Consider the following 17460-nt stretch of genomic DNA (forward strand, 5'->3'; position numbering starts at 1 on the left):
GGTCGACCTCGCCACGTCATCTTGCTTTGGTTAGTTTAGTTTTCACTTACTCTGTTAGCCTTAATTTCGTTACCATGCGTAGTGGTCCCTATCTTTCTTAGCCATTTTTATGTGTATCTCGTTTTCTCCTCATATTCTTGTTATTAAGCTTTCTATTTTTAGTTTTGCCTTGTAACCCCAAAGGCGACGCCATGGCATAGGTTGTGGTTGCACGGTCCCTATTTTTCCACTGGTTGGTTTTTTCGGATTTACGTTTCCGGCCGTGGCGTGTTCTTAGAATTAATGTAACAGTGGAGTTTTCACGTGAGTTAGTAAAGTGTATCATGGGCCCGGCTGCCCGACGCGCCCATGCTTCCAAGTGTTGTTTTGTGTGTTCAGTTGTGTAGTGGAGACAAAATATAGTTCATAAGACCGTTGAAATTGATTTGAAATACACAAATATATACATAAATGTATGTATATATGTATATATGCAGTTTAGCAAGATGACTTTCCTAGTACTTTAAAACACCGAATTTACTTACAACTAGCATTCACGTACTACAAACGACTTACTAAATGTGAGTTATTGAACGCCTTCAATCTAATAAGTGTGGATTGTTTAAACGAGTTTTCACGAGAACATGTCCCACTTTCTTGTCAAAACAGTGTTACAATGCAAGGTGAACGTGGAACTTGAAAACCTGACTCATCAGTTTTCTGTCAACAAACTGCACTCTAACAGATCTGTCAGGAATGGTGACCCCTCTCATGAACGGCTCCACATTCTCTGCCTCCGGTGGGAAAGAGATGTCAAACCGCTGCACGATTCTGGTCATCAGCAGATGGAGCTCTAACTCGACAATACGTCGACCGAGGTACATACGTGTTCCGAATCCAAATGAAAGAGAAGCGAAAGCTTCTGCTGATTCGATCAAAGCGGTATCTGTTTCGCAACCATCTCTCCGGTTTAAACACTTCGGCATCTTCAGAAATACTTATCTCGCCCCATTTGGTGAGCAAGGAACTCAACTTGAGCAGTGCCCCCAGGGATTTGATAACCCCCTAATATTATGTCTTCTTACGGTCTTCGCGGGATAGCGGAGAGAACAGGATATAGGCGGAGGGTCTCTCGTAACCAGGCCTTTAAGTATGGCATTCAAGCGAGAATTTCCGGCGTTGCAAAGGTAGAATTTCAAACCACTGAGAGCACTTCCTGTCGAAGAATTTTCCGTTTCTCAGGATTTTTGGCCAACATGTAAAGAACCCATTGAATTGTGTTAGACGTAGTATCAACTCTGGCAAATAGAACATCGATTACGCTCGCCAACAGGTCATCATTCGTCAGCTTTCCGCTGGCCAGTAAGTGCTCGAAGAAGCCAGCTTGGTCACGCTCTGTTTTTTTTTGATGGCTTGCGTGACTTCTCCTCCAGTTCCTTGATTCTTCTCCCGATAAATAATTCAGCGTAATCGTACATCGTTTCAAAATTATGGAAAAATTTTTTTAAATTTCTGGGTCTTGTACATCTTGTAAAACCAAGTAGGCAAAAAACCGACCTCGACTTCATTCGCCAGAAAATCTCTGACGGCTTTTAAAAAGATCTGTGTCGCTTTGTTGATTTCCTCTTATATATATATATATATATATATATATACAAGCTAAGACTATCATGAATATATATATATCAGTGTGTGAGTAAACTGTTTACAGTGGTATTTATAAATACTGAGATAACATAATTAAAATTGAAATAAACAGCTCACCTCGCTCGTGAAATTGAAGCAACATTCCATGCCGAAGGGAAATTCCCTGGTGTTGTTGCTCTTATTGATGCTACTCGTGTGTATTCGTGCCCATGAGCATGAACCAGATGCCTACATAAACCGCAAGAAATGTCACTCACTAAATCTCCAGGTAAGCTAAGAAACTACAGAGGAGCCGCTTCATATGTTAAGCCCATTAAAGGATTGGTAGCAAAAGTCTGTGCAAAATACTGATTTGGAGCATTTTACATTTCTTCCAATATCATTAAGAAAGTATGGACTCCACATAAATCATAACTTTTCTCTATTACTTTTCAGGCCCTTCCTGCTGTACGCCAGAAAGTGGAGAGATCCTTCTCTCTTCTCAAAGGAAGATGGCAAAAGCTTCAATATCTTGATCGCCTTGATTTAGTCATGGCAGTGAAAATAATAACTGCTACTTGTGTCCTTCATAATTATTGTTTGTTATATGATGATTTTGATGATGGGTATTTCCTACCAGGTCATGCTGATGGTGGAATAAACAGTGGAAGTGAGCAACTAGAACCACCAGATCACGGAGCAGCACAGAAGAAGGTGTACCTTATGAACACTGTTCCTGCTCATTAAAAGCAAAGAAACTTAAAAATTTGCTCTTTCACTCCAGAGATCTCAATATCAATTCTCCTTACTCTATGCCATACTTTACTTATAACTTAGCTCTGAAAATTAGACAATGGACAATATCCCCAAGTTGATATTTTCTTTCCTCTCATCATCCTTCTGCTTGACAATGTATTTACATTGGAAGGAGAAATAACTCATTATTCACTCCTGGAAGTGAAAGGGTTAAAGAGAGGAAATAATCTGTTACAGGTGTTTGAATTTGTATTGGCTTATGGTTCTCCAATTCATATATTTATAGGGCTCATAGACAAATCCCATGGGTGTGTAAATCCCATATCTCTCCATAGAGATATCATTCACCTCAAAACTGACACTTTTTTCCTTAGTTCTCAAGAATAACCTTTTTTCTAAAATATCTCTCTGATTCAAAGAGGCTTTTTAATAATAACTTGAAATAAATGTGTTTACATGCTGCTTGTGTGTATAATTTGAATCTGTGAGAGATGAACATCCTCAGCGTTCATCACCAGTCAGCGCAATGAGTTGTGATGTCCGGTCATAATTATACTTTAAACTTTCCTTCCTGGGCTTTGTTGCTGAGAATATATTATCAATAGTTTCTGTTTCGCATTCAAGGCCTCTGTACATGGTTAACCCAACATAATTCATTTTAAATTGAGACATGAGCTTCCAGGATGGTTGTGGTGGTTTCAAAACATTTTAAAAATCTTAATATGTACATAGAAATGCTCAATTAATTAACAAGTAATATGAACTTTTATCTGCCTAAAAGCTTGAAATACTTACATTTATCTTTTTAATATCTCCACAATTTGCTTAAAAACTGCTTTTTGTATCTTTCGTCTCCCCTAGAAGGTTTAACTTTTGTTCTTCAGCCTTTCCCTTTTTTTCGGTATTTGCTTTTAGGAAAGAAAACAAACAAATCTAAACTTTGATCTGCATAAAAGCCAGATGGTTTTTTCTCGAATCTCTTCAATACTTATTTTTTAATATCTTGAGAAATTGGCTAAAAAAAACTGGTTTTGTTTTAATCTTTCATCTCCCTTAGAAAACTTAACTTTTCCTCTTCAGCCTTCTGTCTTTTTTCGGTATATGTTTGTAGGAAAGTTAGCGTTTCAGTGGCTGACGAATGACCATTTCGTTTGCGCTGCCTGCGAAGTTTCAGTTCCTTTCTCTCTTGATTTCATCACCAACACCTTCATCACTGCAGTCTGAGCAGTTTTCGTTGTTAGTAGTGCTGCTGGTGGCTGATAGAGATTCTGATCTGGATACCCGACTTTCACTTGATGCATGATGAATGTAAATGCTGGATTAACTTTAGGATTTTGGCCAAGGCAAACAGCCATTTTGTGGAGAAATTTCCAATCCTTTCTGCCTCTTCCCATTCTTTTATTGTTGTGTTCTACTTCTTTATACTTTTGTTCTAATTTTGTCCATTTTCAAAGACACTGATCGCCACTGACAAATATTCCGCAATTCTTTCGAACACCTGCTTTTTAGTCATCTTTCCCCTCTTGGTGTTGAAAAGATGCTTGTGATGATTGTAAGTTTCTATTAGCAAGTGAACATACCGATCGTCCCACTTTAAAGGGTTCCCTGGTCAACAGTTAAGTCTGAATTGAAATAAATGATACACATTGTTCATTCTTGTCATAAGAAGGTAGAGATTGAGGAAACTGACGAGTGAAACTTTGAGGACCCTCCTTTGAGCAAATCAATAGCAGATTATTTGAACCGAGACAAACCTTACCTTTACGTATAACAAAATTCTCGTTCTGCTGGATATCAGGATATTTCGCATCTATTCTGCCCGGAAAAATTTCCGCACAGCTCCATACTTCATTATGCATGCACATCTTATTGGTGATACAATGAGTAATAAAGCCCCATGTATGGATGCATAATGAAGTATGGGACTGTGCGGAAATTATGCCCCCACAAGCTAAGCACTGATACACTGGTGGTACTTCGCCCGACATTTCAGTTTTCCCATGTACCTACGTGAGCTCAGGTTCGGCAGGAAGACTAAGGCCGACAACTGTCGCAAATGGAAAGCACAAGTTTGGATAATTTCGGAAATTCCATCTGAGAGGGTACACTTAAAAAGTATGCCTAAATTTTCGTAAACTTATCCCGGAACTTTTATCGTTCCATTTGATTTCAGACTGGAAATCTCGAAAATTTTGGTCGAATGGAAAGCGCCCCAGAATCCAATTGAGTGTCCAACGTACAAAATCTAGACTACCTTTGCATTGTTCAAATAAGCTCTGTGATTGGTCAAGAAAAACTCGCACCACCCTCATGACCAATCAGATCCAAGGCTAAACACCAATTGCGACGTGGCAACGTACGTTTTCCCGCGCTTTCAGCTAATTGGTGAATGATTCCCCCCTTTTCTATAGTCCCTCCTTGATACTCTGTTAGAAGCGACTGACAGAACAACCTTGTTGAGCACATTAAACATTACCATGCGAGCAATAATTTTCAGTATTTTTCATAGCCTTAGCTAATTTCTTTATTTTTGGTTTTGGTGGTGAATCCTGGAGGAATAACAAGAAGAGTTGACTTCAGACTTCACCCTAAGTGGACAAGGAGGTAGTCAGACTCTTCGTTTTTCACCTATTTGCTTTTGTTTTTTAAATCTTTTTTCTGTTGGAGGAGGCCAGAATTAAGATGACTGACGTCTTAAAAAATTTTTCCTAGATAGTGTTAAATTATTGCTGCGGAGCCATTTTAGTTCAATGGCTGTGTAGAAGGTGAAATAAAAGCTGTGTACTTGGTCAGTTTCCTACCTAAACCTGTGAAATGTGTAACTGGTTTGCTTACAGGCAGCCCAATTTCACAATGTTAATGCGCTGATCAGTTGGAGGCTTTAAACTCTCCTCCCCCCTCCTCCCCCGAACAACCCACGGGTATTTTACCGTCGTCTGTGCCCGGGGAGTAGGGAATATGAACCTAGCCTTAGTAGGTGAGGCATTTAAATCGGAAGTGTCAAGGCTCTCCAAGCGTAGTACACGTGTTTTAATTCAGTAGTTTGAGATGAAAGAGTTTGCTATCGAGAGCAAATGGCTTAGAAAGACAATTTTCATATCGCAGACTTATGCTAAGAAGTGAAAAACCCAACAGCAGCACCAAAACCTGATACGTGACATTGCTAAATTCTACAATATTCTTTGATCTCAAACTTACTTCAGCCTGAAGGTTTGCAGGAGGGTCTCAACTAGGACAATCAGGGGCTAACCGTTAGCCATAAAACAATAACAAAATGTAGCTGTTAGGAGTAAAGATCGGCAAATTGTAACCTTTAGTCGCTTCAGCGACTAAAAAAAGCTTTAAAAAGCCACACGTCATTGAGACTCTTTACTAATAGTCTTGTTTTGTTGGAAAAGGGGACATGAGTTAATACTGATATCATTATATCAAATCCTGATGACAGGCATCTGTTTTAAACAAGTAGCTTGTGTCAATGAATCTTGTGCAAACACCTCGTGCACGCTTCTAACTACATCTTTTTTTCTTCCGATTAATTTTTTCCACTTGGTCTTGAATCGTTGACCGGCAGTCAGACAAAGTATACGTAACGATTTCTCGCCTAACTTCATGATCGATATTCAGGAAAGTAGCATGACTTCGCGATATTTATCGACGAAAGGACTTAAAATGTTTAAAATAATCGCCTGAATTTTGAGGTGTTTGTTGTAGCTAGCAAAAAATCTATCGAGCTCGTTACTAGACGTCATCGAAAATATCTTCCATCTGTCCACTGCTATGCAAACGATACCAAACTCTACGTCTCTTTTCGCCCCGCAGATGAGACAGGTCACTTGGATGCATTACTGCTATTGAATGTTGTATTAAGGCGATCAGGTGTCGGATGCGTGAGAACAAAGTATTGTTGAACGAGGAAAAAACTGAGTTTCTTTTAATGGGCACGAAGCAGCAGCTCGCCAAAGTTGATATTGGACACATTAAAGTTGGCAAAGTAAATATAGCTCCGCACTCTCTTGTTAAAACCTTGAATTCTGGCTCGACTCAAACCTATCTATGGTTGATATTATCACCAAGACTTGTTCTGCAGCCTTTTACTATCTTTATAACATTAGAAGAATTAGAAAATATTTAACAAAAGAATGCACGGAGACGCTTATTCATGGCTTTATATCAAGCCACTTGGACTGTTGTAACAGCCTCCTATTTGGAGTTCCTGAGTGCCATCTTCACAAATTCAGAGCGTCCAGAATGAAGCTGCACGCCTCATATCCCAGGAGAGCAGATTTTGTCATATCACACCTCTGCTCAAGTCATTACACTGGCTGCCTGAAAAATATCGTATAGTTTTTAAAATTATCTTAAGAGAGGATGTCAGCATCCATCGAACAAATTTGAAATATTGTGGCAAGTCGCCCAAAATTCGTTTTCTCACCTACTTTCATAATTTTTAGCACAATATGTTCTAATAATTGTGGTGTAGTTTTTTTGTGAAAATATATTTTAGTTTTCGAGAAATGCCTTTTTTGTTTATTTATGATTTTATTAGCTGTTTCGATGATCACGTTCATTATGCTCTACCACATTCTAGCCTGATTTGAGTTCCAGTTTATATATCTTCTCTATCTTATTATATAAGTTACGTGACAAGCGTGACACAGAAATTCAAAGATGAAAAGATGAATGAATTTCCTCTTTGCATGACATCTAGAAAAACCTTTCAGGAATTACTGCATTCAGAAATTAAAATGTCCATATCCATCAATGATTCCTTTGCCGGCTGAAGTCAAAGTATGGTTACAATAGTCAATTTGATTGACAAGCTGCATACTGATTTAGCTAACTGATCTGTTTTATAAGCGTCTCATCTTACATGCTAACATGGAGATTTGCTGTTTAGTTAAATCGCTTGTTAAAATGTGCGTGATTGTTAAAAAGACATTTCAAGTAACCCGCGGAGTTGCAAGTTTTCAGATCCAGAAAAAATGAAGTTGATCTTATATTGTCGCGTGTCGGTGTTCCAGCGGATTTGGACCCCCCTCCGCAGATTTGGACCCCCCAACAAAACTGAGTGAAAACATCATCCTTAACGTTCTAGTAAAAATGGATGATACTTTACGTTCCAGTGCGTACTAAAGTATGTTTTTAATTCAAAACATGCGTATCGTTAATGCATACGAACTGACATCCCCACGGATGTTTCTTTTGACCAAGGGAAAATGGGCAAGAAATTAGTTTAATGTCTGGGTCGTTTTTTAACCTTTTCCACGATAGTCGAACACCGCTAGATTCAATAAGAGACAAACTTGTGACACTAATTTATTTTGTTATTGTTCAATGTCTGAGTGTTGGGACGACGTGGCACAGTACGAGTTGTGCGAGGAAAGGTTACACATGAGCTGCGAGGGATTTAAGACTGCCCTGGAGGGCGAGTGGCTCTGCATTATCTGGAGATTGCCAGACTCTAGATGTCTTCGTAATTGTTAAAGTGTTATTTCGGATCCCTCAACAGTTAATAATCGTTAAAATTAGAAAATAAGATTGAGTTCGATGTAATAGTCTCCACTTTTGTTAAGACGTTGACATTAATGTTGATTTGCATCTGAAAATAAGCTGAGAGTTCCAATAGTAAAACATTTTTACTTATCATAGGCTTTACGAACGACTTGTAATACGAGTAGTTTCTTCGTTCTTGTTCAAAAACTGTTTAATGTTATTATTTTAGAAAATCAGACTGAGTTATTTTTGTGACTGGACGCAGTAGTCTCCACTACTGTTATGACGTTTCGTACCAATATTGATTCGCATCAGAAGAAGCAAAGATTTATTGTAACAATTTCAATAGTTCGAATGCAGTAGTTTTTTCACATCTAATTCCTCGCTATAATGAATGCAGTAGAATTAGAACGAAATGGCTGGTTTTTTTTTTAACCTTTATTGAGGAAATGTTGTGTTGTGATTGAAAAGAACATCGACATAAAAGCTTGCAAATAGAATTAGTTACCAAATATAATACAAAGGATGCTTAAAAGGAAAGTTTGGTAGGGGGTCCAAATCTGCGAAGGGGGGTCCATATCCGCCAGCGGATTTGGACCGGGGGGTCCAAATCCGCTGTGACACCGGCATCTTCCAAACGCCAAAAGATATCGATGATTTTACAAATTGCCCCACTCACAGATCAAATCTCGGTGTTGGGTGGAATCGTGGTTCCAATAGCAGATGTAGGGTGCCAAAAGAAATGTCCGGCCATGGTAAAGGTAGGGTTAAGTCGATTCCAAGAGCTGATAGGGGAATTGGCAAGCGTGTATCACAGATATTACTCAAGATGTGTGGAAAATTCGTACAATCTGGCTTCGGTAAGTAGGCTACTTACCACCATGAACAAAATTACGAGTGACGTCAGACTTAAGTTTCTATTGGGAATTGGTCAATAGGCTAGCAAAAATTAAACAGAGGCGGAGTTTTCTGAACTAATGTCCGAACACTTTGTTGGCTTTCCGCCGTTTGGGGGGACGCGTAGTTATGCACACGGTGGTAAAGGGCTCTTCCGCACTAGCAGCTAGACGCTGACAAAACTTGTTCCTCTTCGCCAAAAATCACATCAGAATTTGTCCTTGCTAGATGTCACGTGTCGCTACACGTATTAGCACCCCCGGGGGAGCCCTATACATAGGAGGGTGGGGGTGCGCGCCTGGAATTTCAAACGATCGCTATAAATTATAAAAGGTACTTAAGTCTTATTCGTGTGGGAGTGGCAACAATTAGCCTGCAAAAACAAGTGTTTATGTCCTTTTCTGTCTTTTTCAATGCTTCCCTCGCTCCTACAGAGGACTCATACAAATATGAGAGCCGTGCTGCGTTTACATTGCACAGGTAGAAAAGGTCGTCCAGAATGAGTGTTTCGTTCTGTGATGAAAACCCCAGTAAATTAACTCAGAAATGACTCGTTTCGAATAAATTTTACGCTGGTTATTATGTGGCAACCGGTATGAACTCGTTCTTGTACAAAACTTATTCGGACATCATGTAAAAGGCCCCTAAAAGTTTTTATTCCCAGAGCATCACGCTTTGCGCGCTTGTCTGAATACTAAAAATTTCAGTAGCGTTGAAGCAACAACCCGCTTTGAACTCCTTCGCTGCCCCTGAAACAACGATTAGTGAAGAAAGTACAGATTTTAATATTTTCAATTCAACGTAAACAAAAATATTTATACATGGTAAATATTCACTTGTGTTGGTATCAATTATTGCGTGACTAGCTTATGATATAAATAAGGGAGGGGAAAACACAACGCAAAACCTGGACTCCTGTCAAAAAGTAATACCCAGGCGTAATATAATGATCGAAACGGCTAATAAAATCATAAATAAACAAGGTAAGAGTGTTATGTTTGACTTTTTTACAAATTGTAGTGATTTATGCCAATTAACGGTGGCGACAAGTAGGCGCACCATGTATATTTCATAGTCGCTATCAAGTAAATTTTGCCGGACTTCGAGTTCGTCTCGAGATAGAACAACACAAATACACAAAGAAATTTTTACAGTAACTTAATAAACATCCTTTGGTTTGTTATAAGCTTGAAGCTCAGTAGATTCTGTCATATCAGTCATTGTTAAAACTGTCTTTGTTTTGATGCTACTTTTCGACATAGGAAAAGTATGTCGGACAAAAATATTCACCAAAAAATAAACATGTCTTTGCCAACTTCAATAACGACAGGGGATTAAGTTTAGATGATAAAACAAAGGATTATGTTCACAGAAATACCGTTGGTCCAGTACATTCGTTACATGAGGTCACACAACTCGGGTAATATTCACGGTGAAAATTTGCATATTTGAGCGGTCGAACGAAAAAAGTCATTTCTTGAAAACTAAAATAAATTTTTACAAAAAAACTACACCAAAATTATTAGAACATATTGGACTACAAAATATGAAAGTAGGAGTGAAAAAAAATCTGGGTGACTTGCCGCTGTTTGTTTGATGCATGCTGACATTAGCTCTTAATCACTTTTAGAGCAATACATGGTCTTGCCCCGGCCTACATAAGTGAGCTGATTTCTGTTAGAGACACCGATAGATATGATTTACGTTCCAATGACGGCTTACTCCCTGCTCCTTGCAGGGGTAAAACACTCACCACGCTCGGCGATCGATCTTTCCATGCGGCTGCCCCTAAATTTGTGGAACGATCATCCGGGCTCTATCTGAAACACCCAATCTTTAAACAAGTTTAAGAAGGCCATTAAGACTTTTTTATTTGAAAAAGCTTTTTAATTCTTTGTATCTAATTTTATATTTTTACATCTTCTTAGAGAATATTTTTTTCCTTTTTTTTTCTTTTTAGTTTTTAGTATCTATGTAGGGTTGAATTTTGAACATTTAATTGTAATGCGCAATTGAAAATTCTCATATTGATAATTGCGCAATATAAGTCTATGAATTATTCTTATTATTAGGAACACCTGTTCTTTGTAATAATCGTTGCACTCTGTAATAACTGTCGCACTTTGCAATAAAATTGTCGCACTTTGTCAGGACAGATCATCATCCCTGTCAATAAAAATAATAGTTCCGAAAAATGTCACTCACGTACGACACCTTAGTCAAAGCTTGCGAATGCTTTCAGCTTGCTTCAAACTATCTGAGTAAAGGTAGAAAATAAAAATTATAATTCTTATTTGTAAATAAGCAAGCTTTTTAATTACCCAACTTGTAAAAACTACTTGAGGTCTGCTATTGTCAGACGAAACCCGTAGGAGATTTTAAAAAAGTTTTCACTTTTTCGGTTCGCCCAATGCCGCTAAATAGGTTATCATCGAATAAAAAGTGTTAAAAAACGAAGCCGAATTTTCGAAGTAAAATGAATATGACCGCTCTTAGAGAGACTGGTTTATCAGGCACAATATCATATAACAAACAAAATTATGAAGGACACAAGTAGCAGTTATCATTTTCACTGCCATGACTAAATCAGGTGATCAGATATTGAAGCTTTGCCATCTTCCTTTGAGAAGAGAGAAGGATCTCTCCACTCTCTGCGTACAGCAGGAAGGGCTGTGTTAAACTGCCTTTGTCTTCGTGTCAAATGGCCATTATCTCGAAATAGGGTAATCAACCATCTGAAATAAAAAAAAATACGTGACGTCCAATCTGCCATAGAGCTGACTTAGCTAAGATTTCTGTATGTTTTAACAAAAGAAAAGATATGTCATACAACATGAGTGTATTAGTGAAAACTGGTGCAATTATGGGATGAGCTTTACTGGTTTCTATATCACAAGCATTAAACATCAATGTATTCTTACTTAAAATTCATATTGAAGAGGCACATAGAATTAGGGTTGAAGCTTTTGTGTGAAAAACTATTTTAATATATTAAAATATTGGACAATCTACTGACCTCAACAAAAGGTAACCCCCATCCCAAGGAGATGTGTGTCACCTGGAAATTTAGTGGCAGCTGTTTGGTACAGCCCAGAGTTCCTAAGAACTCTAGAGTCGTGAACAGAGCCAGGCCAACCTGCCACTATATCCAGAAACACCATATTTTCATCACATACTGTCTGAAAAGAAATAGAGAAAAGTTATGATTTATGTGGAGTCCATATTTTCTTAATGATATTGGAAGAAATGTAAAATGCTCCAAATCAGAATCTTGCACAGACGTTTGCTACCAATCCTTTAATGGGCTTAACATATGAAGCGGCTCCTCTGTAGTTTGTCAGCTTACCTGGAGATTTAGTGAGTGACATTTCTCGCGGTTTATGTAGACATCTGGTTCATGCTCAGGGGCACGAATACACACGAGTAGCATCAATAAGACCAACAACACCAGGGAATTTCCCTTCGGCATGGAATGTTGCTTCAATTTCACGAGCGAGGTGAGCTGTTGATTTCAATTTTAATTATGTTATCTCAGTATTTATAAACACCACTGTAAACACTTTACTCACACACTGATATATATGTAAACGCTCACCATTAGGCCACTTAATGTAGCGATTTAATGTTCTCCGCATAAAGCAGGCAACTGCAGCGGAAATATTGCATCGTCGTTGCTGTTGAGAATGGTACAGCTCATCATCGCAGTCATCCTGTTCTAACGACTCGTAAATATTTAAAAAGCCGCTAACTTGAAACACAACAAAGTAAACCAGCATGCTCTGTGTTGCAGAGCACGTGACCTCAAATTCTGGGATGCGGTCGGATGCGTTCCATTCGACCAGCGAAAATTTCGAAAATTTTGAAACGGTGATTTTTGTTGAATATAAAGCGCGCCCTGCTCTTAACTTTTAGTTTGATTAACAAATAGAGAAGCCTTGACTGTGCTCTATTCTGTTATAAAGCACGCAGGAAGCGGCTAGAGCACGAAAGAAATGTAGGGAGAAACACGAGACGTAGTCGAGTGTTTCTCCCCACTTCTTGAGTGCTCTAGCCGCTTCCTAAGTGCTTTATAACAGAACAGAGCACAGTCAAGGCTTCTCTATTTGTTTTATAATAAAGAATCCGTCAATTCCCCATGCATTACTTTCAATTTTCAAAACAAACTTTATTTCCAAAGCGAACACCAATGTCGTCAGCATGCTCTATACTCTCATAGAGCACGCTACAATAAGCCAATCAGAATCCCTGTTAGAATGGCTCAAATGATCTGATTGGCTCTACAAGACAAGAGCTGATAAAAGTGTCAAACCATCAAGTTAAAAACCATCAAAGTTTACAATCTGCGATAGTTTTCGAAAGACCTTCGGCGAGATTCGTGTACAAAAAGCTCCTGTTTTAAGCGCAAAAGTGATGTCTTTAAAGACACTCATGTAGAAGACGGAAGCCTCCAAAAGTCTCACGAACTTTCTTTATTTGGGGTTAAGAACTTTGGAAGCACAAACTTACTTGAGCATCACAACAGATTTAATATTGCTGGAAAACTAGGATTTGATGTGGGCAACTCTTCCTCAGGTGGAGAAACAAATGCTGCCGCAAGAACTCGTGTCTATCATAGGAAAACAAAATCTACCAAAGTAGAGATTGGGTATACTAAACATGACGGTGTCGCTGCAGTCCAAATGGAGGTACTTGTAAATGAATCTCCTTGTTGGGCGGCAAAAGCAATTGTAACAGATGTGAATCTTCAAGCGAAGTTTAGAGTGGGAAAGGTTCGTGACGCATATTCGCATTTTGTGGGTGCTTTTTTTCTAAATGCACGTGCGTTTATTTGGAAGCGATTTCCGGTTAATGTCCATACTCCTTAATTTAGTAGTTGATCGACTTTTTCATGTTCAATCAATGACATGTAGCTAGGTTGTGGAGACTAGTCAATCAGTTAGGCAGGCAGGAAGGCAGTTGATCTACATTTTCATGTATCAACCAATCACATGTAGCTTGTTTGTGGAGACCAGTTAGTCAGTAGTTCAGTCAGTCAGGCAAACAGGCAGGCACGCAGCTGGCCAGGCAGTAAATTTTGGGCTTGACAGTCTGGCAAGCAGTCAACTGGTTAGCCAGTTGTTCAGTGCTTCACTCACGCAGGTATGTGTGAGTTTGATGGTCAGACAGACAATGTGTCAGCTATTCACTCAGTCAGTCAATCAATTAGTTTTTCATTTAATCAGCCTGAAAGGCAGGCATCCAGCAAACAAATCAATCAGTCAGTAAATCATCCAGCTACATGTAGTGTGCCAGATGGTTACTCGGCTGGTCAGTTGGCTCTCAAGGCACGCCTCCATCAGCGAAAAGAAAAATCACCAAGATGCTGGAATATTGATCAATCAGAACTTAACAATCAGTTAGTCAGCGAGTGAGTCGGTCGGTCTCCTGGTCATTCAGTCAGTCAATGACTCAATCAGGCTGGCAGTCGGTCAGGTGGTCTTTCATTCATTCAGTTTGTCAATCAGCTTGTCAGCAAGTTGTCTTAATCTCTTGGTTTTACCAAACAGGAATCAGAAGAACAAGCAAACAAGGACTCTGGAAAAGCCGCATTCTCTGGAGCATATCAGAATGATGTGAGTATTAACTTTTTTTAATGGGAAAAAAATTTAGCCGATTCTCTTCTCTCTGTTGGCTCGAAACGTCAGCTTTGAAACTCTTTACGATAGTCAATTTACGTTATCAACTCAGTTGATAATACTAAATTACTTCGTGGCTGTAGTTTACTTGTAGCTGGGAGTAAAGAGGTTATATTTTCCACATTTTTGGCTTATTTCATTCCTTTTGCCCTAAGAAACAAGGCAACTAATCTTTCCTACCCTCAATAAAGTCTGGCTCCTTATAATCTTTCAGATCATCTCAGTTTCCCGAGTGACTATGACATAATTACAATCAAGGCATTGAGAACATCGTCATTATAGAAAACCAACATCTTCTGCAACTCTTAGGCGATTGAAAATATTGAGACATATTGTTTCTTTCGATCGCCATATAACTGAATTTTGAAATAACTTTTTTTAATGCGTTTTCTCTTTTCTTGTTTGTTTTTTAATCGTTTTATTTTGTATTTTATCATAGGAGGTGATGTTACTTGGCGAGGATGGACAAAGCAGTTTCTGATATTTTTAGCTTTGTATTTTGATACCTGTGAGAGTACAAAAATATATAAAAGATTTTTTAAGTAGATTTAAAGTGACTTTGTGGATTTTGTGGTGAAGTTCTTCATTACGTCATGTGCTATTGAGCTCTTCATTCAAATGTATGTGAAATAATTGTCTAACTATGCGCAGATCAATCGTCACGGCATTAATTACTTTCAGAACTTACGGCGGCGTGTTAAAGGATTCGCTTTCCATTGAGGAAAGGGACAAAGTTAAAGGAATTGGGATGAAGACCAGCAAATATGTTTTTTTTATGGTCAAAAGACAGCGGTCGTTCATTCCTTTCTATGCTCCATCGCAAGAACTACATTTCTGTTCTTTATAACAGTTGCTGCAACTTTTTCCTTTGTCTTCCAAACCGAGAACACCAGTCAGAAAATTAGACGATAGGGTTTCTGGTATCAAATAATTTTTCGGAAATGAAACTACGAAACACATCAAAAACGACTAACATAATGCTAATTACGTCAAAATACTGATCTACATGTACCCGACTTGACATTAGTTATAATACATTACGATAATGTCGCTCCTTACGAAGTTCTACTGAAAAGATTGTAGGAAAGATCATTAACTCGTGGTTTTTTTCAGCGATAAAACAAATATTTCACAATTTTCTTTTTTTCTCAGGTTCAATGTTCTATAGCCCATGTCCTCCTAAGTTGGCTAGCTATTTCTCATTTTCATCTTTAAATAACACTACAGTGGGCCGTAACTTTTCCTAGCTTCTCACACATTTCTCCACTTTGTTACAAGTGATCACTCTGATTCAATTAGAGCGTGAATTGCCTCAGAGATGCACTCGACTCTCACAAAAATTAGGCGCAGAATTTTTTTCGAGGACTTGATACACAATGTCATGAACCCTCAAATGGGCTTCATCTGGCAAAGTATGAGTACCCAAAGGCTGTTCTGACCGTGGGGGTGTGCAACATGACCCTTAGTTGGGGGTCTATAGGAAAAAAATTCTTCATTCACTGAGGAACATACTTGATTACCATTGTCGGGCTTTCGTAAAGGGGGAGGGAGGGGAGCGTTGTGCTCCATTGTGTATGTGGTAAGGGAATTGGATGGAGAAGGATCTTGTGGCCTTAACGCATACACTTTAGTAGAGCTTACATGGATGGTCTTTGAAGCAGGTTCTGAACTTAAATTGGTTACTGATGGGGTTGTAACGTCACCACTTTTGTTGTTTTTGTTGATACTGATGCAGGCGTGGGCGAGGTGACGTTTGCACCCTCAGTATAAACGGTAAAACACAACGTTAAAGCCAAAGCCTGAGTAAAAATCTCTGAAGAAGGAGAGGGTCTTGTGGCTTCGTTCAAGAGACCACCTCTGCGATATGCGGATCCTAGGCTGATACTATTTATTGAAATTACAACAAAAACTTCCACAAGACAAATACATAGTTCAATCTCTTAACAACAAAAACAACAAGCTTTCCAAGACTCCGTGGCAAATTAGTACAATAATAACCCACGTAGAAGCCTGTTATGGCCATCCCTTTGTTGGACTACTGTCACTCGTCCTCACGCTAAGCTGAGCAAACTTTGCGAGGCCGCCGTGCTTCTATTGTTGTTGTCATACTGGACAGTGGTTGATCTCGACGAAGGCGCATACACAGGAAAACAGACGCAGAGTCCCCCCTCCTGCCTAGTTCGAAAAGATATCTAAATCATATAGCCTCAAAACGTCGACATAAGATGAACTGGCGAGTAGTTGATAATTGATGCACGAAAATTATTACTGACTGTCTGTCACCGCCTAATGGCTTAGAAGTTTGTTGCGAAGTTTCTAACTTGTTTTTCCTCCAACTAAACCCTATGAGGAACTGATAGAATGGTATTCCTGGGGTCAATCTCTTCCTTAACCCTTTTAACTACCAGCTCAAATTTGCTAACTCTCCTTTCAGTCTAACCATACAATTCTTGTTACAAGCCCCCCCCAATACACTTTCAATCTGTTAGTTCAAAGAATTTAGTATTGGATCAGACTAATTATTCCCAAATTAATATTTTTCTTCATTTTTCATCACTTATCTAGTTGCATATCGTATTGATATTGTAAGGAGAAAATTCTGTACTTGGTCACTTATGGGAGTTACAAGGGTGTAACTCGCACAATCCGATGAGTTTCAACAACGACCAATTGAGATGTAAAGTTTGCATCATTTCCATTTGAGAGTTGTTAATCAATCTAAAGAGGGCAGAGCAATATTATCCAAATGAAGCTAGGCAGAAAGCATTTGCAACATACTGTGTCAAAACGACCTGGGAAACTACAGCTTTTCTGGTTCAAACGAATATTGAATAAGTCAGCGTGGTAGGTCACTTATCATCAGATATTTAGCGTTTCTGACCAAAAGGAACACAAAACTTCATACAGAAGAGGTTAAATATATTAGCATATTTTTTTCCAATAAAGCACGCACACACGCGATAAATCCTGCAGGACAGTACAAGATTTTGTCCACGGGCAACCTGGTAACACTTCGCCAGTATCATCATGTCCA

General features: G+C 38.8%; 2 protein-coding genes and 1 pseudogene across 2 annotated transcripts in view; 2 read left to right on the forward strand and 1 right to left on the reverse strand.

The window, feature by feature from the left end:
• LOC131776839 (uncharacterized) overlaps positions 1–17460 on the forward strand; it is a 222902-nt gene that overhangs the window by 137052 nt on the left and 68390 nt on the right. The gene's annotated exons all lie outside the window — the stretch shown is intronic.
• Positions 651–1768, reverse strand: LOC136277789 (sterol 26-hydroxylase, mitochondrial-like; annotated as a pseudogene).
• On the forward strand, positions 8607–14979 carry LOC136277790 (uncharacterized). Its single transcript, XM_066160487.1, has 4 exons — positions 8607–8714; positions 13101–13520; positions 14298–14363; positions 14866–14979. The coding sequence occupies exons 1-4, from the start codon at positions 8607–8609 to the stop codon at positions 14905–14907; spliced, it is 636 nt and encodes a 211-aa protein (XP_066016584.1). The 3' UTR covers positions 14908–14979.

The sequence above is a fragment of the Pocillopora verrucosa genome, chromosome 13, assembly GCF_036669915.1.
Source record: "Pocillopora verrucosa isolate sample1 chromosome 13, ASM3666991v2, whole genome shotgun sequence".
NCBI lineage: Eukaryota > Metazoa > Cnidaria > Anthozoa > Scleractinia > Pocilloporidae > Pocillopora > Pocillopora verrucosa.